A 19,467-nucleotide genomic window follows, 5' to 3' on the forward strand; every position below is an offset into this window, starting at 1 on the left:
TTCTGCTTCCCTTTGTTTTGACTTCAAAGATTTCAAAAGGTTCACTTCACACCAGGCTCCTGGCAGCTCCAAGCCTGTATCTTCATAGCAATCTCAACAGCAAGAATGCCAGCAAAGTCCTAAAGTGACTTCATTGGCTCAGTCTGTAGCCAGAGGCCTGGGGTACTCCTGACCAGATCTACGCCCTGTACCCACCCCTTAAAGGCTAAAAGAATTGGCTCAGGGACTAAATGGCTGTTTCCAAGGGGAAAAGGAAGACGTATACACCAGCTGTCCCCAAGTTCTATCATTATGTTCCTCACATTCTTCTTAAGGCCAGTTACTCAGACCTTCCTCCCAACTAGGCATTAGGTTATGATAGCTAAAAGCGTGATGATAATGAGGGCCCTGCTGGTCAGGCTGGAGGAAGAAGGGTAGGAGCCACCCTCTTCTCTGATAGAGCCTGGTGGCAGATTGGATGGCAGGGTCTGGAGGCTGGGACTTCCTTTGGAGAACCTGAGGGAAATGAAAGGGAATGGAGTGGGGTAGGGAGGCAATGGCTACTCACCTTCCTGGCCCACGGTCTAGGAGTAAGAGAGGGGACCGGTTTTTTGTTTCACTATTTTTTACATTTATTCATTTTGAGAGAAAGAATCTAAAGCAGGCTTTGTTCTGTCAGCACAGAGCCCTACATGGGGCTCAATCCCATGAATCATGAGATCATGACCTCAGCCCAAACCGAGAGTTAGTCACTTAATCTTATTCAAGTAATCTCTACACTTCGAACTCAATGACCCCGAGATCAAGAGTTGCTCCTCCCAACTAAGCCAGGCACCCCCCAAGTGGGGACCAGTTTTGACCAAGTGATTCAAACAACTCCTTTATTGAGTCTTAAAAAATAATCCCTGTAAACACCTTAAACTGAGAACGTGAAGCTGAGAAGTAGGATCCCAACAATTTGTGTCCTTGAAGAAAGTCCTCTGAAGAAAGCGGCTTCTGCTCTGCAGGCACAGATTGGAGCGGGGGGTTGGTGGGCGGCATATCTGCTTTCTACAAGTGGAAAGCCTCCTGGGGAAGGTGAGGAGCTCAGTTACTGTCCCCATCACTGCTGATGATGCCACGCATATGTGACCAATCTGGGGGTGGGGGGCGGGGCTGTTCATCCTCTGAGCCCAAAGTCCGGCGGTATAGCTCCCCTGGAGGATCTGCTTCTCCTGAAGGGTTCCAAGCCGTGCGTCTGCGTGGCCGACCTAGATTGGGGGGCAGGAAAAGCAGGAGATCAGTTGTCTGAGAAAATCCTAGCCCCACCTCTTGGGGAGTGGGAGGAAATCCCTCACCTGAACCACTGATGATGTTGGTAATGTCCAAGGAGGCTACCTCAGCCGCCTCCTCCCGCTGCTCCTTCAGGGCCCGACACTTCTCTAAGGAAGGATTGCCTGGGGCAGAAGAGGTTCATGATCCTCTCTTCCCCAGCAGCCAACGCCCTCTCCCACAGCCTCCAGGGCACACCCGGCCTCACCCTTCATGCCCAGGGCATCCAGCTCTGCCCGGAGGACACTGAGGCGCTCCTTGTGTGAGCGGCAGGGGCCCAGAAGCTTCTTGTAGTTTCTATGGGCACCACAGGCCCGAATGTAGCGCTTTAGCCTCATCACGGCTGGGTGGTCCTCACCACGGCGACCGGAGCCAGCCTGGCAAGGAAAAACAGCAGCTGAAGGCCAAACCTTCAGAGTTTGAGACGAGGTCTCCGTCTTCCCTAAAGGTGGCCTCCCAGCCCATCTTCACCCTCACCTTCCTGCCTTTGGACTGCGGACTGCCATCTGTGGAAGAGGAGGAGGAGCTTCGTGCCCGGCCTTTCCTGGAGCTTTTCTTGGAAGAGCGGTTCCCCCTCTCCCCCTTAAGGCTATCCTCTGCCTCACTGTCACTCACCTCCCTCTCTGAGTCACTCGCCTCACCACTGATACCGCCCGCTTTGGCTGTCTTTCCAGCACCTTCAGCAGTTGGTTTCACCTTTCTCCAACTGTCTTCCCCATCCTCGCTGCTTCCACTCTGCCTTTTCCCACCTTTCTGCGGGGTCCTGTCCTTGCTCTTTCTCTGCACCAGGGGCTTTTCATCTCCCCCGCTGTTATCCCCACTGCCTGCTGCTGCTTTTTCCTCTTCTTCCTCTGTTTCCCCCAAGTCTCCTAGTAGCCTGGCTGCCCTGCTTTTCTGCTCGCAGCTCCTCTCCTCCCAAGCTGACTTTTTCCCTCCACTGCCCCGGGCTCCAGCTTTCCAATCCTTTTCCTCTTTCTCTCTGTTCTCTTTCTTCTTGGCTATGGTGTCTTCCTCCTCACTGTCCTTTGCACTTTCCTGGTGGCTTTCAGCACCTTTCTTTCCCTCCACCTTCTTTCTTGTCCTCTGGGCAGGTTCCTCCTCACTGTCTTCACTCTCTTCCCTGGCCTGCTTCCTACTGGCTGAGGTTTTGCCCGGTGCCTGCTTATTCTTTGTCACAGGTTTCTTCCCAATCCTGCCTCTGGACTCCTCCTCGTCCCCTTCCTCATCTTCCTCACTGCTCTCTTCCTTTGAGACCTTACTTGTTCTGGCGGAGCCCTCTTCCTCCTCCCCACTGCTCTCCTTCACCTCCCTCTCTAATCCAGTCTTTGCAGCCAGGTCCCTCTGCTGTTCCTCATCACTGCTCTCCTCAACTGCTTTCCTTGAGGCTCGCTTTGGACTCTCCTCCTCTGCTGAACTGACTTCTGCTGCCATCCCATTCTTTGCTGAGAGGCCAAAACAGTCTGGACTGGAGGCTGCAGAGCTGGGCTCTGGAATATGGAGAGAAAAGAAGGTTGGGATGGGTTCCTCCTGTCCCTTCTCCCTCCACTTGGGATTGGTTACCTCTGACGGAGGGAAGGGCAACAGAAAACACAGCTATCAATCGGTCCACCCTATTCCTGGTTCCTGACTCACTGGCCTCGTACCCTCATCTAATGCTTCGGGATATAATGCATGCACGATACTTTTTGAATGAACCAACTATACAAAAGTCACTAACCTGACTCCGAATCGAAACGGAACCTTTTTCTCCCAGGGCCACTGCTGGGGGTGGGAGGCCTCTTAGCCTTCTTGGCAAGATCTGGCCTCTCTTCCCTGGCACCTGCTTCATCCACCTGCGTGGGCGCAAGAGGTCAAAACGTGTAGGAAGGTTGTGTTCCCTACGCCATCCCAGGCCCCTCCTCCTCAGCAACAAACCCCGCCTCCCAGGGCCCAGGCTCGCGCCCACACCTGCACTTTCAGCAGCTCCTTCTCCACCAGCCGCTTTAGTGCTTGCTTCTCGTCGGGTTCCAGGTGGTCGCGGCCCGCGTGAGCCAAGAACCTCCGCCGCACTATGGAGTGCGTGAGCGTGCTGCGGAGACATGTGTCAAGACGGAGTCCCCGTCCCGCCCCTGCCCTTTCCAACCCCAATTCCAGTCTCTAGTGCACCTGAGGTCCGGGCGGCCTCGGAAGAAGCTACGGATGAACTCCTGCATCTCGTTCTCCCGCGCCATTTTGCTCCACCTGGGATTGGTGACTCCCGCCTTTTTTTCTTCTCGGCCTCCGTCACCGCGTTTGACAGGAGCTTGCGCACTCGGGAGGGTCGTGACGCGGTGAGGGGAGGGACGGTTGGGGGTCGGTGGCGGGTCGCTTGGACCGAGAACTTTGCCAGACAAAACTTGTTTTCCTCGGGTAGTTGGAGGGTCTCGCGGCTCCTTTTCTTAGGACCAATCGTTTTTTCAAGTTCTCGTTAGAAACCGACTGGGCGCCCGCAACCTTTGGGTGTAACGTAATCAACCTGCGACACTGCCTCCTTTCGTGGTCACAGGCCCTAGCTAGGCGACTGTGATTTCGAAAGACAGATGGAAAAGGATATCCTCGCCTGAAAACTAAGAATCCCTGGAGGCAAGTCTTGCGGCTTCTGATTGCTAAGCACATCTGGAATCAGTAAACGTGCCTCCGTCGTCCGCCATCTTTATGACCTCATCGCGTCACTGCGACGCCATCTTCAGCGTAGTCCCTGGAAGCAACGTTCCTTTCCCGGTGTTCTCTAAGAGGGCAGCCCCTGTGGTTAAGATCCCTGGGCGCAGGGTACGCCGGGAGTTGTAGTCCCAGCGGACACAGCCTTGCGGAGTCTCCGGAAGTGGAGGCGTGAGAAGCCGGGCTGAGCAGGCTCCGGGTAGCGGGACGCCCGACTACTGCTGGGGCACTGCTCCCGGGGCAGGTCATGAACGGGCCGGCGGACGGCGAAGTGGACTACAAGAAGAAGTACCGGAACCTGAAGCGGAAGCTCAAGTTCCTCATCTACGTGAGTGCTGGCGTGAGAGGTTGTGGGGGGTGAGGCCTGGAGTCTGTAGGACCTCAGTTTACCCACGTGTAAAGGGGAGTGGAGTGAACTGTCCCCAAGTCTCGGCCGTCTTTACGGGTGGCCGTTGGCTCAGCGCCCCACCTTGCCTGTGATACAGGAACACGAGTGCTTCCAGGAGGAACTGAGGAAGGCGCAGAGGAAGTTGCTGAAGGTGTCCCGGGATAAGAGGTGGGACACGGTGGGGGTGGGGGAGTGGGGGGAAGGGGAATGCCTGCGGGTGATATGGCTCCTGTGGATCTACATTCGGACCCTGTCCTTGGAATTAGGCCACAAATGCATGGCGCCTTCCTTGGGGCTGTTGCAAGGATCCAACGGGCCGGCTGGACGGGACAGGGTTCCGGGAGAATGTTACTGAGATGGCAACAAACACTCTTGTTCTCCCCGCCTCTTCCCTTAGTTTCCTCCTAGACCGACTTCTGCAGTACGAGAACGTGGATGAAGATTCTTCTGGTGAGCAAGGTCATGAAAAATTGTTGGAGGACATGGCTCCTGGCACTTCAGCAAGCCTCCTGGGCCCCTCCTTTTAGGCTGCGGAGGCTGATAAAAAACCTCCGGTGGTTCTTAAATCTATCGGTTATCCTTCACTCAAGCATTTATTGCTTTGCACAGGGGATACAGTGGAATTCGCATTCTGGTTGAGGGTGATAGAAAAGCAAAGCAGCTAGGGTCTCAGATGTGAAAGGAATAAAATCAGGGTTGTATGGTAGTGATTGGAGCAGAGCAGGGGTTGATAAGCTTTTTCTGTAAAGGACCAGGTAATAAATAGTTCACGTTTTGCAGAGCTGTTGCAGCTACCCAGTTCTGCTGTGGTGGTGCAAAAGTAGCCAGAGGTGATCTGTAAATAAATGAGCTTGGATGTGTTTCAATAAAACTGTATTTATGGACACTGAAATTTGAATTTCATGTAATTTTCACATGTCATAAATAGCATTTTTTTTTATCCCTGCCCCCAACCATTTGAAAATGTAAAAGCCATTCTTAGTTTGCAGACCGTGTAAAAGCAGGTGACAGGGAGCGTCAACAGTGCTCAAGAAAAGCCTTTTTCAGGAAGTAATATTTGAGCTGAGACCGAGATAAGAAGCAGAAATCAATCTTGGAAAGATAGAAGGGAGAGATTTTCAGGTGGAAGAAATGACAAAGGCAGAGGGAAGAACAGACCAGGCTGTCTGGAGAGCAGCAGGGCTGAAGCATGTAGTGTTTCCAGACTTTGTTTTGAGCGTGGGACTCATTACATCAGACCAGGTCCCCCCGTGCATACTTACTTATAAAACAATTTAATGAAAAAACAATGTTAAGATCATTGTATACAATTTGTTCTGTTGGTGTGTAGACTTTTTTCTTTCTTTCTTTCTTTCTTTCTTTCTTTCTTTCTTTCTTTCTTTCTTTCTTTTTTTAAACTTAATGCTGGTTGCAAACCAGTCAATTGACTTGATGACCCCACTAATGGATTGAGACCCACAGTTTGAAAAAGTACAAAGGTGGGCGTTTGTGGTCCCGTTCCAGGGTCCGGTCCATGTAACTCATTTGAAATACGGTCACCTCTTCCCCGTGGTGCCTTTAAACACTGGTCTGGAGCAGGGGTGGGCAAGCAACAGTCAACGAGGCTGTTTGCTTTTGTAAGTAACGTTTTATTGGAACACACGACGCCCATTTGTTTATGTATGATAGGATGGCGGATGATGCGTGAGATCAGAAACAAGCAGGAGCCAGCTCGTGTAGGTCAAGGCAAAACGTTTGGCTTTTTATTCTTGTTTCTCATTGTCTATCTACTCCTTTCCTGAGATTTTCCAGTTAGTTTGCTGTTTGAGGGGGGACTTCGGGACAGGAGCTATGAGAAAACCAGCAAGTTCACGGTCACAGTGGAGTGAATCTGAGGGGTGACAGCCACAGCTGTCAGCCACCACTCCTATCCGGGAAAAGCCCACAGTCTGGTCAGGGAGACACCCACACACGACACATCTTAGCACAGTGTGAGGAAAACCATGACAAGTGAGAGTAGCGAGTTGTGGGAGAGCCCGCAATTAACTGAGCCTGAAGGATTCCAGAAGGATTCTTCCCAGAGAGGTAGCATTTAATCCGCTTCCTAAAGGATCTCTCTGAGCAGGGAAATTGGGAACAGCATATGATCACGGGTCTCGGGTTTTTTTGTTTCTTAAGTTTATTTCGTGTGAGAGGTGGGGAGGGGCGGAGAGAGAACCCCAAGCAGGTTCCACACTGTTAGCGCAGAGCCCATTGTGGGGGCTTGAACTCACAGACTGTGAGATCATGACCCAAGCTGAAGTTGTCCGCCTAACCAACTGAGCCACACAGGTACCCCTGTCAGTTACTTGGAAATGAACTGTGGGCCTCCGAGGTGAAGTACAGAACCGAGAGATGAATTTCTTTTTGAGAACATAGGTGGGCATGATGTGGATAGTACAGTTTGGTTGGGAGACCAGAAAGGTAGGTTGAGACCAGATTAAGAAGCACTCCGAGTGCTTGCAGGCAGTGGGGAACGTCACCAGGAAGGCCGTGATTGACTTTACCTTTAGATCATTCTGGAATTGAAGTACTCAGTGGGTGGAGGGAGAGGTGAGATTGCTTAGAGGTGATTTTGATGATGGCCCGACCTAATAAAGGCCAGTGGTCTAAAGTGGTCAAGGAGTCAGAGATGTGGGTTCAAGTCCCAGCTCTACACTTTGCTCTCTGAGCCACAGTGGCCTCCTATGGAAAATGGATGTGATGCCCTCAACTTCCTCCTTGGTTGGTTATGAAGACAGGGAGTAACAGTGACCCAGAACACTCTTTCAGAGCCTGGCACACAGTTAAGTGCTTGACAGATGTGTTATGATGGAGTCCAGGCAGGAAGTCCATTGTCAAGGACATTTCAGGAAGCTGAGAGGCTGTGGGCCTCCCAGCATAGCATGTATGTGCCATCTGGGGAGTCAGGTTCCCTGGGCCCCTTCCATAGAGTTGAGATTGCACCTCTCTGAGGTAGACTGGAACCCCCCTCCCCCCGCTGCCCCACTGATCAGCCCTCCCCCCTCACAGACTCAGATGCCACTGCATCTTCAGATAACAGCGAGACAGAGGGAACACCCAAGTTGTCGGACACGCCAGCCCCCAAGAGGTGAGAAGAAGCCATCATTCTTCTCTGGGGGTGGAGGGTAGGGGGGGTACCTGGGCTTCCTAGCTGCTTCTGACCAGCCCCCTCCCCTGTCATTTCTCCAGGAAGAGAAGCCCTCCACTGGGGGGTGTCCCCTCCCCCTCCAGCCTCTCCCTGCCTCCTTCAACAGGGTTTCCCCTTCAGGCCTCGGGGGCCCCCTCCCCATACCTGAGCTCGGTGAGTTGGGGTCAAGGGTGGGAAGTGTAAGTGAGATGCCTGGGAAGAAGGTGGGCATCGTTTGGGCAGATGGGCCTCATGAGGGGTGAGGCCGGCCCAGCCCTGGGGGCGTCTGTCTGGGTGTGACCAGCGAGCGTTCCTTGGAGGGGTGTGAGTCGGGGCTGCCCGCTTCTCTCTGGCGTAGGAATGGGGGACAGACATGACTGAGGAGAGCAGAGCTCAGGACAAAGTCCTGCTGCTGTCCCCTCCCCTTCTGTTCTCAGGAGCCACACTCATCACCATCTCTTGTTTTTCCATTCTTCCTCCTGTTTGCGTTTCTTCCCTTCACCCCCCACCCCATCCACTCCATTTCCCATCTCCATCCCCCTGACTCCTGCCTGCAGCTGGCTTCCCCCCCCTACCCCCCATTCCCTTCCGACTACCTGGCCCTGCAGCTGCCCGAGCCCAGCCCCCTGAGGCCCAAGCGGGAGAAACGGCCCCGCCTGCCCCGGAAACTCAAGGTACCCTGATTGGGGAATGTTAGGGAGGGGCCAGGATGGCAGCAGGACAGCCAGCTGAGGGAGGCTCAAGACAGGGGCTGGGGCCTGTCCAAAAACTTCCAGGGATTGATTTAGGGCTGCTGGGGGCCCAACCCAGGGCCAGGCGCCCAGGGCCAGGTGAGAGAAGTGCTGGCCCATAGGCTTGGTGAGGAGAAAAATGAGGGGTAGGACCAGCCTTGTGGGACTCAGAGTGAAGACTCCTGGAGGCCAGTCTCGTTTTTCATAGCTGTTCTGTGATGCCAGGCAGTCCCAGGGGACAGGTAAAGTTGTGGACAGTCAAGTCAAGGCTGCACCAGTTAAAAACCACATGACCATGAGCAGGTCTCTCTGACCCTCTAGATCTCCAGTTTTGCGTCTGTAAATGAATGAGTGATGAACAAGGGTTTCTGGAGCACCAACTATGTACCAGGTACTGTCTTAGGTGCTGCAGATGCAGTAGTAAACAAAAGAGACAAGAAATCCCTGTTCTAGCAAAAGCAGGGGAAAATGGACCCGATAAATCGGTGCCAGTGCTAAGACATGGAGCCAGGTGAAGAGCATGGGAAACTCCAGGGTAGATAGGAGCTGGTACTTATGGGGGTCTGGTCTGGGACGGTATTCGGTCAGAGGCTTAAAAGAAAGGAGAACCAGCCATGCGGCTCTCTGGGAAAGTGTTCCAGGGAGAACAGGCAGCGCGAAGGCCCCGTGGAGGGTGGGTGTTTGGCTTGTTCAGGGACCAGGAAGGAGGTCGGTGTGGTCGGAGGCAAAGGAGGGGTAGGTGGGGGAGTGAGTAGATCAGAGAAATAACCAAGGGGCAGGATTGTGGAGAGCTTTCCGGGTATCGTAAAGATTTTACTTGTGCTGCAGATAAAGCGGAGAGCCATGGTAGAAGGTCGGGCAGAGAGGAATCTGCTCCAGTTTACGTGGTTCGCTGCTGTGTGGAGAGTGGACTGGGGAGGGGCTGGGTGAGGATGGATGTGGGGAGACCTCCAGGGAGGCTCCTGCGGGGAAGCGGGTAGAGCCGCTGAGAAGTGGCTGCTGGATCGATTTCAAAGATTGAGCCATGGGGAGACCAGCACGGGCTGTGGGAGAGAGCAAAGGCAAGGGCGAGTCCAGGGTGTGGGTCCCGAGCCAGGGAAGAAGTGGGCTAGCCTTTCTCTGGGACCAGGAGATCTGGGAGGAGCAGCTTTGGGAGGGAAAACGAGTTTGGTTGTGGATGCATCAAGATGTTGGCTGGAAATGCCAGCCAGACAACAGAGGAACGTGAGCCTGGGGCTCGTGGGTGCGCGTTTTGAAGTCATCAGTGTGGAGGCGGGCGCGATTATTGGGTGAGAACGTGGATGGAGAACAGAAGAGGCCTGTGCACTGAGCCCCAGGAGAGATGGGGCACAGAGGACACAGTGCCCTCCCAGCTCTGAATCCAAGTGGAATTCAGACTGGGCAGGACAGCTTTCAAAGTGGGTAGACTGTAGACACAAGGCCCTGGAGCCAGGAGCAAACTGAAAGGTCGCTTTGTGGCGATTAGGAGTGTGGGTTTTGGAGTTCACATCTCAGCTGTGTCTCTTACTCCTTCGGTGACCTTGGGTCTTGAGCCTGAGAAATGGGTAGATCATGCGTGATAATGCTGGCCCTTTGATCTCCTTGGCAGGGATTTTGCTTCTTGTCTGTAGGGCAGGATGGTGGAGAAAGCAGGGGTCAGCGAAGCCTGGAGCGGATGGGTAGGGGTGTGGCATGGCGGTTTGAGGCTTTCTAAAGTGCTGGGTCCTGAAGAGCTAAGTTCTGATCACACCAGCACGAGAAGGTTGGTTGAGAGAGGGGCTGGGATCTGTTGCTGTGGTGGAGGAAGGGATAAGTCGGGGAAGGCCTCCAAGAAGAGGTCATATTTGGGCCCAGGGAAAGTGAGATTTGGAAATTTGCAGGCTGAGCAGGAGTGGAAGGAAGACGAGAGACATGGTGAGAATATTGTTTGGGCTGACGCAGGAGTGAGAAGAGAGAAGGACGTCGGAAGGAAAGACAGGGTGAGGTGGGGCTGCAGAAGGCCTGGGTATCCAGAGCCAGGATGTCCTGTTAAGGGGTGGGGGTCACTGAACTTTCTGGTGACTTCGTCTGAGGAGACAAGAGACAGGCACAAAGACAGGAACAGGTTAGTTAGGAGCCTGGGCCTCAGTCAGACAGAGTGGGTTTGAGTCCCAGGTCCTCCAAGCACCCACCTTGTGACATTGAGCAAGTCATTTGCCCCTCTGAGCCTCGACTTTCTTCTCTGTTCAGTGGGGTTAGTGTAGGATAAAATGAGTTAAGAGAAAGCACATAGCCCAGTGCGTGGTCCCTGGTAAGCTGTGGGTAAACAGGAGTGCTCTCGGTCACACAGAGGCAGCCATTGAGTAAGGCCAAGCAGGTGTGGGCTGTGGGGACGAGGGTGGGGATCCAGTGGTGGCAGCCAGAGGAGGGAGGCTTCCTCATGGAGCTGGGCCTCCTGTCTATCACTGGTCCCAGCAGACTCTTGTACCTGGAGGCACCGACCAGGAGGTAAAAGCCACTGCCACCCCAAGGACAGCAGCCTGAGGGCTGAAGGTGTGAAAGCAATCCCAGGGACCACCGTAAAGACACATATAAGCGCTTCCTGCCACCCCGACCTGGGGCCAGATGGGACACACTGCCCACTGGGGTCCCAGGAGCCCTGTGCCTTAAAAGTCTCCCTTTGCAAGTCTCAGATTCCTCCTCTGGCCCATGACCTCCCCTCCCTACGAGGGTGTTCGGAGTGGTCAGAGACCGTTAATGGAAATCACCTGGCACAGAGCAGGTGCTCAGTTTGTGCCCACGGGCAAAGGGTGAGACCCCCCCCAGAGCTCTCTGTGGGGAGGACATCCGGCGACGGTGAGGCTGGAGGGTCGGGCAGGACAGAGGCCACTTCTCAGCCTCAGAGGACAAAGCAGGACTTTTGGTAAATAGAAAAAGGCACTCCAGGTGGAGGGACCGGCCTGTTCTCAGGCACGCCTTACCACCTGTCCCAAGGGCAGCGAGGAGCCTTTCCCTTGTGTGGAGGAGTGACGTGCTCAGGTTTGTGTTTTAGAGAGCTCACTCTGGCTGCAGTGTGGAGGAAGAGCTGGCTCTGGGAGAGGCTGAAGGCAGGGAGTCCAGTTAGGAGGCTGGGACCGTAGTCCAGGTGAGCTGTGAGAGGAGGGCCTGGCCTGGGCCAGCGGCTGCGGGTATCCCAAGGAGGGGCCCACCCAAGATATAAGAGGTAGAAACCTCCCGCTGGGGGGGGGGGGAGGGGGGGCAGAGACCTCGGACACTCTCCACCTAACCAGTGAGTCCCGAAGTAAGAGGGAGGAGAGGAGGCCAGTGCTGGCAAAGTGGGGTCTGGGGTGCCCAGAGGCGGGCGGGCAGGCAGGTACCGGAGGCTGACTCTGACCGGCTGTGAGTGCCGACACAGGGGCAGCCAAGGTGCCTCCCTGGAGAGGGCAGGGCCAGGCCTTCCCCTCCTGGTTTCTGTAAGACCCCTCACCGCCACCACCCTCATCACCGCCTCCATCACCACCCCTCACCTCCAGGCACTTGCTGGTTCAAGGCTCAAGGGGCTGAGGTGGGGCAGGCCCCTGATTCCAGCCTTGGCCGGCCCGGCTGTGTCCACTACCCCTTGGATGAATCTTTGCCCCCTTCCCCATCCCCCAGAACTGCCTTAGGAGGCACTGCCAGCCCCCTGGATTCCAGTGCCTCCCTGACAAGCCCACCCTGTGTTTCTTCCCCCTGCTGCAGATGGCCGTGGGACCCCCTGACTGCCCTGTGGGAGGGCCGCTGACTTTCCCAGGCCGGGGTTCTGGGGCTGGGGTGGGGGCAGCCCTGGCCCCACTGCCGCCCCCCAAGATGCCTCCCCCCACGATCCTCAGCGCCGTCCCTCGGCAGATGTTCAGCGACGCGGGCAGCGGGGACGATGCCCTGGACGGGGATGATGACCTGGTGATCGACATTCCGGAGTGACCCCCCCACCCCCACCCCCGGCCAAGCCCTTGCCCCGTGCCCGATGCCAGCACACACGAGCCCCCAGCTTCCGCAGAGACGTTTATTGACGCCCAGTTGCCATGCTGCGGCCACTGACACAATCAGAAAAGGCGTAAACATGCACGAACGTCCCCTGGAAGGTGGGTCCCCACTGGGGAGGGCACAGGCCCTGCCCTCACATCCCAGCCCCATCCAGGGGACAGTTATTTAAATGAGTGGCCAGGAGCACTGCCACCTCTCTGAGAGGCAGAGACCCTGCGGTGGCCCCCCACTTAAAAGGGCAGCTGTACAGGGCTAGGTTGGTTGGTTGGTTGGTTGGTTGGTTTTTAACGAAGATTCTGTATTAAAGGAGTGGCTCTTTTTTGTTTTTCGTCCTCTTTTTTGGAAACATTCTCCTCCTCCAAACCCCCCCCAATCCGACCTCCTCCCTGCGGGCCGAGGGGGACGGGGCAGCCTGGAGAGGCAGGAGAGAGGAGTGCAGCCCCCTGCAGGTGTGCACAGGATGGGTGTTTGCATATTTGCGTAGTAGCGAGTCAGGCAGGAGGAAGTTTGCATATGTGAATATAGATCTCCACGGTCCCTCACGAGAAGACAGACCCACGGTCACGCAGACTCTCACAAGATAAGACAGGTAGTGGGGGGCGGGGCTTCCACCCCGTGTAAACGTGCAACACACTCGTGCGAAGGTTGGGTACTGGACCTGGCCCCGGGGGAGGGGGGGGGCCCTGTGCTGGGCAGGTGTGGTCCCGCTCAGGCCGAGGGCAGAGCCCCGGCCGCAGGGGGCAGCTCGCTGGTGAGGGTGTGCCAGCGTTCCAGGGCTGCGTCCGGCTGCTGCAGACAGTCACGCCAGTGCTTCCGGGCCTCTCCCCGAGCCCCAGGCCCCAGGGACACGCCACCTGGGAAGCAGGGAGAGGCAGGCAAAAGCAGGGCCCATCTCACTGCGGGTCTGCGCCCCCCCCCCCCATCAGCGCCACCCAGCAGGCTTCCCTCCTCACCGATGAAGTCGTTGGATTTGCCGATGTCATAGTCCCAGACTGTGACTTCCAGAGTCTTGGTGGCCAGAGCAGAGAGCTCCATCTCGTAGAAGAAGTCCTGGGGCAGAGCAGGCCACATCTTCCCTGAGGCCCTGGCCCATGTCCTGAGCCCCAGCCCCCCTTGATTTCTGAGCCCTGCCCCACTTACCTCGTTAAATTCTGGATTGAGAGTCTTCTTCTTCACACACGTTTTATGCTTGGATTTTTTATCCACGTCAGGCCTCAGGTACCTGCCGAGGAGGAGGTGGCGGAGGAGTGCGGAGGTCAGGGGCAGGTGAGGCCCCGGGGGAGGATGGGGGAGAGGTCAGGCTCCCTGGGGAGGGAGGGGTGGGCTCACGTCTTGACGTAGGGGTCGGAGTAGCCATTGACGTCCATGGCGGCCAAGTGGGCGCAGCGCACGATGCCCACCAGCAGCCCCTGGCGCCGAGAGCTGTAGCTGAGACTCAGCAGGATGCGCCCACGCTCTTCCAGCAGCCCGGGGCCCTGCTCTGCCTGTTCCAGCTGTGGGGCAGACGCAGGGGTCAGCCTGCATCCTCACCACCCCCCACCCAGGTGTGGTCCCTGTGAGGTGCCTCACCTCCTTCAGGTAACAGGAGATGCCCCTCAGCGCTGCTGACATGGAGGAGGGTGAAGCCAGCTGAGGGGGCAGAGAGAAGGTTCTGGAAACTGGCCTCCCCAGGGCCCGCTCCCCCCACCCGGCACCCCACAGCCCCACACAGACCGGGACCTGGCGCTCAAGGCAGATGTTAAAATGTTTCTTCTGTGAAGGCTTGAGGCGGCGGAGGGGTACTCTGATCTCCCCAATGAATTCATTGTGGCTCAGCTTGTCCTCGTCACAGACGGAGATCCTGGCAGGGAACTGCAGGGTCAGGGCCCCCTGGCGTACCTGAACCTGCTCCAGTGTGGGGAGAAGGGTCCTCCGACCAAACTCTGAGCACCTGAAGCCAGTGCTAGCTGTACCCTAAATACTCTGCGCCTCGCCTGTCTCACGGGCCGTGTGGTGAGCACCAGGCCCGGAGCTTGAGAAGGGTGCTTTGATTTGCCCTGTTCCTCCACCCCTCCCTTTCCAGCTGCCCAGGCCATCCCCGGTCCATCAGGACTTGCGCCGCCACTGTAGGAAGCCCTCCCAGATCTTGAGGCCCACTACCCTCCACTGCCTCCACTCAAGAGCCTGGGGACAGGATCCAACTGAATGTGCCCAGGGCATGCACTGGTGGATGTGGGTCACAGACTCAGTATGTGAGGGCTAGAAGGGCCTTGAGCAGCCCTGCGCAGCGGGACAAGGATCCCACACCTCCTCTGACGCTCCTGTCCTTTTCTGCATGGAGCCGGGGAACCAGCCTGGGAGGGATACGGGAGCCCAGCCATGAAGCAATGGTTGCTTTTAGTTCCATGCGTCCCCTCCTGCAGCCCCCTGCACTTTCTTTTGTCCTGATGCTCTTGAGGAGCTATGTCATGTAGGGATATTTATACCCCAGCTCTGCCACTTGCTGGCCACCTATGTGACCTTGGACAAGTCACTTAAGCTCCCTCTACCTCAATCCCACCTCTAAATGGAGATAATGAGTACCTATCTCCCAGAACTACTGGGATCAAGGGAAATAAATGTAAAGACGCATAGCCCAGGGCTGGGAGCACTAGTGAGCACTCAGTTATTGGGCCTAATTCTCTCCCATCTGAAAGATGGGCCAGCCTTCCTGGAGTCAGGTCTGTCCTTCCCTCCAGTCTGCCTCACAGCCAACATCAGGGCGATCTCCAAAACACAACCCTGACTGTGCGCCTGCCCCAGTACAAACCTTCCCCTGGTTTCCCAATTTGCCAAGAGCGCCGATAAAGGTCTCCCAAGCCTGGGTTTTGCTGCCCTTCACTCAGGTCGGGGACTACACCCCTTACAGCTCCCTCTCCTGGGGTGATGGAGCAGGTTTCCTGTCCTGATGGATATTAGGGAGACACAGGCAACAGCATGGTTGCTACACAGGTCTGACTTGTCAGGGGCTCTGAGGAGGGGTCTCGGTGACCAGAGAAAGCTTCCAGGAAGAGGCACAGCCTAAATTTTGAGTGGGATTTAGTCTGGCCAAGAGAGAGGAAGCAGGGAGCACTTTCCATGGAAGAGACACAACAGGCAAAGGTCAGGAGCATAGAACCACTCCGAAGACAGCAGTCCTCTGTTGGAGCAGCAGTAGGAGGAGATATTTGGGGAACAGGAATGCCAGGGAAACCTCTGGCCTACTGCCGAAGGGGATGGGGAGCCCATGATTGTTCTTGAGCATCTGAGAGGCACTTAATGGGAGGCAGATCAACCAAAGAAGGTGCCAATGACAGCTGTCCCAGAGGACAGCTGAGATGGAATTCTTGGTAACAGGGAGAAAGGAGCGCTCTCACCTGAGCACCTTGTGGGTGATGTCATCATCCGTGATCCCACTGTACGTCAGATCTTCATTCCACACGGGATTCAGCGTGTTCCTCTGAGTCTTAGTTTTTAGCTTATTGGCCTGAGGTGTGGGGGCAAACGTTCTCAGGACATGTCCCCCTGACCCGTGGAGGCTGAAGGTAGGGGAAGGTTGGGGGCAGACCCACAGGCCGGGTCAGGCTAGGGGAGGAAGGAGGACGTTACCTTGCAGGCTCCAGGCAGCAGGTGCAGCTTGACGTAGGGGTCAGCCAGGCCATTGAAATCCATGGGCTTGAGGCCCTGCAGGGGAGCGGAGGGAAGAGGGCCGTAGGCTCCCAGCCGTCCCTCTCTCCCTCCCTCCCTCCCTCTGCAGAGTGGTTGTGGAGAGTCAAGAAGAAGGGTGCTGGGGGATAGGGGGAGGGGGAAGGAGAAGGGGTCCAGCCCAGGGAAGGAAAGGTGGAAAGTCACCCCTCCCAGGGTGCGAGGCAAACAGGGCCAGGGCTTGGGGGGCGGGGAGAACCCACCTTGGCCCTGAGGATACTACAGTGCAGAGTGCAGGAGGCCTGGTCGTAGAGAAGGTCAAACTCCAGCATGCCCAGGGCCGCTGCAGAAGAGGGAAGAGTCAGTGTGTGAAGACAGGTGTGTGAGACCGGTGGGCAGACGGGCTGTTGTGCTGGCGCTGAAGGTGTGTGCCCGGCTGTGTCTGTCAGCCTGCGAGTGTGTGCGCGCATCTGGGTCCCTGGCTGGGCCGTGACTGGGGCTGTGTGGGTGGTTGAGTGTCTCAGCAGAAATATTGAATATTCAGCCTTGCTGAAACTGTAGCCTCCACACTGACTGCAGCCGTGGTGGGCCCGCCTCCCCCAACGCACCCAGCAGGGCCCCAGCCCCTTTCCACAGCCCTGAGGCGGTCCCCCCCCCCAACCCCCCGTTAGCCCCAGGGCCCTTCAAGCCCCCAGACTCACTGGTATCATCCGAGTCGTAGCTGTCCACCTCGGCTCCCTCCTCGGGCGTGGTGGCCCCAAGGAGGGCTGCAGGGGGGGCCAGGGCCAGGGGGGCCAGACGAGCAGGGGCCTCCCTGAAATCCCTGCCCCCGCCTTCGGGTCCTGGTCCCCGGCGGGGGAAGTAGTCAGAGATCTGCCGGATGGGCCGGATGGGCCCGGGGCACACGTTGATGGCCATGTGCTCCTGGATGTTGATGGTCATGCGGTCGCCCCTGCGGCCCCTCATGCAGCACCCTTGGCTGCGGGAGGGAGGTCCAGGAGAGCATGAGCCCAAGACGGACTCCTCATACCTGCTGTCTGCTGGCTGAGGGCCAGGCGGCAACCTCCCCAGTTGGTGGGGCCCTCACCGGCCTCCCTTCCCAGGTGTCCAGGGAGAGGGTGGCCTGTGCCAGCTGGTGGCCAGGCAGGAGGCCTGGACCCTCCAGACCCCAAGCTTTGCTCCTCAGGGGCTGGCCTGCCAGCCCTCCCCCCCACCCCATAAGTCCTGGCGCCACCTCAGCCATGCCCACATGCCTTTGGATTGTCCCTATGTCATCTTCCCAGCTCCTGCCCCTCCTCCTGGTCGGCTGTCTGCCCCCCACCCCACCCCTGGGCTCTGCCTGCTGGGAAGCAGCCCCACAGGCCCCCTCCTCTATCTCTCTTAAGCTCTGTCCATCCCTCTGCACCAGGCGCTCCTCTGGACCGGGTGTCACCTTCCCTCTAGGCTTTCATTGCCCACTGCCCCTTCATTCAGCCCCAGGACCTGCCTGCCTGCCTGCCTGCTTGGTACCACCCCCCCCCCAACCCTGCAGCCCAACCCCGGGACCCCTGCCTCCGATGCCTCCTCCTGAGACTGGCTCTCCAAGAGGAGCCAGAAATTGCAGCCTCCGGGGAGCTAAACACCCCGTCGGCACAGAAGCTAGCACACACGCTCGCTGTCACCCTCACGCCCCCCGGCGGCCCAGCCCTCTGCACCTGTGTCTCTGCCTCCAACAGGTGCCCAAGCACTGGGGGGATGGCGGGTACAGGCTGGGCGGTGGCAGCCGGAGATTCCCGGGGCGGCCAGCGAGAAGAGCGCGGAGTCCGGTGGTGAGAGCCGAGAGGGAGGGAGGGAGAGCAGGAGAAAGTGCGAGGAGGAGGGGGTGAGCGAGGTGGAGGCGAGGAAGCAGCAGGCGCAGGCGGCGGGGGGCGGGGAGGGGCGGCCAGAGGCTGGGGAGGGGGCGGGACTCTCCCGCCGGCGTCCACCGGGCACACTTAGGGGAGCACGCGAGTGCACACACACACACACACACACACACACACACACACACACGGGCACTCCCGCGCACACGCCTGCGCCCACGTGTGCACGCTCGCACACATGCACAAACCCACCCCGGAGAACTTCGCATGCACACACTCGGAGACACACGGGCTCCCTGCGCCACCGGGAACCGGCAGCGAGAATTGCCCGGTGTTCCCCAACTCCCCGGGGACCCGGGCCTCCGCCCCCGCCCCCGCCCCCGCGCCGGGCCGGCGGCCCTCTCTGCCCTGTGGTCTCCTCGTTTCCAGGCCGGGTCTGCGGGGCCCGACCACCCGCCTGGTTGCCATGGCGACGCCCGCTCCTCCTCCCCCTTCCCCCCCCCCAGTAGCTTCACGCCCCTCCCCCACGGAGAGCGTGTCGGGGAGGGAGTAGGTAATCAGGCCCCCCCCATCCCCAGACCCGTAGGGGCGGGGCTTAGAGTTCCGCAGTGACCCAGGGGTGGGCAGGGGGAGGGGATCTGATCCGCCCGCGGTCGCTGGCCTGGGATCTGGGGGTCCCCGAGCCAGGCTTGGGGAGCCTCACCGTCTGAGGGAGGAAACAGGTCCGAGCCTCTTCTCTGTGGCCGTTCAGGCGTCTCTCCTTGTGGCCCACCCTAGCCTCTGAAGGCCGGGGTCCCCTTGTCAGGGATGGCATCTCCCTTGGGGATCCACCCGCCCTCACCCCACCCCCTGCCATCTCCGATTCTGTCCATCAGGCGGGAAGGGCCGTCCGGCTTCGCTCTGAATGCCCCTGAGCCTTGCAGTTCAGCTCCACACCAGCCTGCCATTTCCCACCTGAACCCTGCCATCTGCCTGTCAAACTCCAGCCTGAGATCTTTGCTCTTCTTTGCCCTGAACTCGCCATCCCCCAACCCCACCCCCGCCATCCCTGCCCAAGACTGAGTCCTCAGAGTTCTCACAGTGGCCGTCAAGGCCATCCAGCCCAAGACCCTGGCTTCTCCCATCTTGTCACCTCCATGACCTTTGGCTGGCTGGCAGGAATGTTCTTGCAGTTCCTAGAACACACCTGGATCCCTGAGGTCTCTCGACCTTTGCTCACAGGACCTCCACTGCCTGGAAGACCTTCCCTTCCTTCAGGGGTCACCCTGGGTCACCTCTTCCTTGGAGCCTTTCTGGAGCATCCCCACCACACCCCCTAGCTCCCAATGTGCTATCTTAGACTCAGTTCTCACCACCCTGGTTTGTCATGCCTGTTTACAGTTCTGTCTCCCCCACCCCCCACCAGGGAATGCCATGGAGGCCACCCCAAGCAGGCCTAGCACTAAATTGGCCTCCCTAAGTATTGTGATTTTAAAGTAAGAGAAACGTGGCTGCACAGTCATGTGAATATACTCAGCAGTACTCAACCGTATGCCTGCAAATGCTTAAGACGGAAATATTGTTGGGGTGCCTGGCTGGCTCAGTTGGTAGGTCATCCAACTCTTGATCTCGGGGTCGTGAGATTGAGCCCCATGCTGCGCATGGAGTCTACTTCAAAAAAGAAAGAAAGAAAGAAAGAAAGAAAGAAAGAAAGAAAGAAAGAAAGAAAGAAAGAAATACCGTTATGTGTATTTTTTTAATGCACGATTT

General features: G+C 57.4%; 3 protein-coding genes across 15 annotated transcripts; 1 reads left to right on the forward strand and 2 right to left on the reverse strand.

Moving 5' to 3' along the window:
- Window positions 1-846: 846 nt before the first annotated feature.
- HIRIP3 (HIRA interacting protein 3) lies at window positions 847-3,570 on the reverse strand. Its single transcript, XM_086692440.1, has 7 exons — window positions 3,436-3,570; window positions 3,238-3,358; window positions 3,008-3,122; window positions 1,768-2,777; window positions 1,499-1,667; window positions 1,317-1,415; window positions 847-1,229 (listed from the first exon to the last, which is right to left on the reverse strand). The coding sequence occupies exons 1-7, from the start codon at window positions 3,498-3,500 to the stop codon at window positions 1,066-1,068; spliced, it is 1,743 nt and encodes a 580-aa protein (XP_086548566.1). The 5' UTR covers window positions 3,501-3,570; the 3' UTR covers window positions 847-1,065.
- A 466-nt stretch (window positions 3,571-4,036) lies between these two features.
- INO80E (INO80 complex subunit E) lies at window positions 4,037-12,556 on the forward strand. Of its 11 annotated transcripts, none has more exons than XM_086692455.1 (8): window positions 4,056-4,294; window positions 4,452-4,522; window positions 4,752-4,804; window positions 7,385-7,463; window positions 7,541-7,676; window positions 8,060-8,176; window positions 11,265-11,357; window positions 11,951-12,051. In XM_086692455.1, the coding sequence occupies exons 1-7, from the start codon at window positions 4,214-4,216 to the stop codon at window positions 11,334-11,336; spliced, it is 609 nt and encodes a 202-aa protein (XP_086548581.1). In that variant the 5' UTR covers window positions 4,056-4,213; the 3' UTR covers window positions 11,337-11,357; window positions 11,951-12,051. The 11 variants fall into 11 exon arrangements, with proteins under 11 accessions (XP_086548577.1, XP_086548572.1, XP_086548578.1 ...); XM_086692456.1 differs by having other exon boundaries at window positions 7,565-7,676; window positions 11,951-12,044; XM_086692451.1 differs by lacking the exon at window positions 11,951-12,051 and having other exon boundaries at window positions 4,037-4,294; window positions 7,565-7,676; window positions 8,111-8,176; window positions 10,114-11,357.
- DOC2A (double C2 domain alpha) lies at window positions 12,241-17,901 on the reverse strand. 3 transcript variants are annotated; one of them, XM_086692443.1, is made up of 11 exons: window positions 17,572-17,815; window positions 16,579-16,856; window positions 16,141-16,220; window positions 15,842-15,916; window positions 15,610-15,719; window positions 13,949-14,075; window positions 13,805-13,864; window positions 13,565-13,728; window positions 13,376-13,457; window positions 13,189-13,285; window positions 12,241-13,089 (listed from the first exon to the last, which is right to left on the reverse strand). In XM_086692443.1, the coding sequence occupies exons 2-11, from the start codon at window positions 16,841-16,843 to the stop codon at window positions 12,944-12,946; spliced, it is 1,206 nt and encodes a 401-aa protein (XP_086548569.1). In that variant the 5' UTR covers window positions 16,844-16,856; window positions 17,572-17,815; the 3' UTR covers window positions 12,241-12,943. The 3 variants fall into 3 exon arrangements, with proteins under 3 accessions (XP_086548569.1, XP_086548567.1, XP_086548568.1); XM_086692441.1 differs by having other exon boundaries at window positions 12,241-13,285; window positions 17,572-17,901; XM_086692442.1 differs by having other exon boundaries at window positions 13,805-14,075; window positions 17,572-17,818.
- Window positions 17,902-19,467: the final 1,566 nt, after the last annotated feature.

The sequence above is a fragment of the Puma concolor genome, chromosome E3 (genome assembly GCF_028749965.1).
Source record: "Puma concolor isolate L17-30 chromosome E3, mPumCon1.1.hap2, whole genome shotgun sequence".
Lineage (NCBI taxonomy): Eukaryota > Metazoa > Chordata > Mammalia > Carnivora > Felidae > Puma > Puma concolor.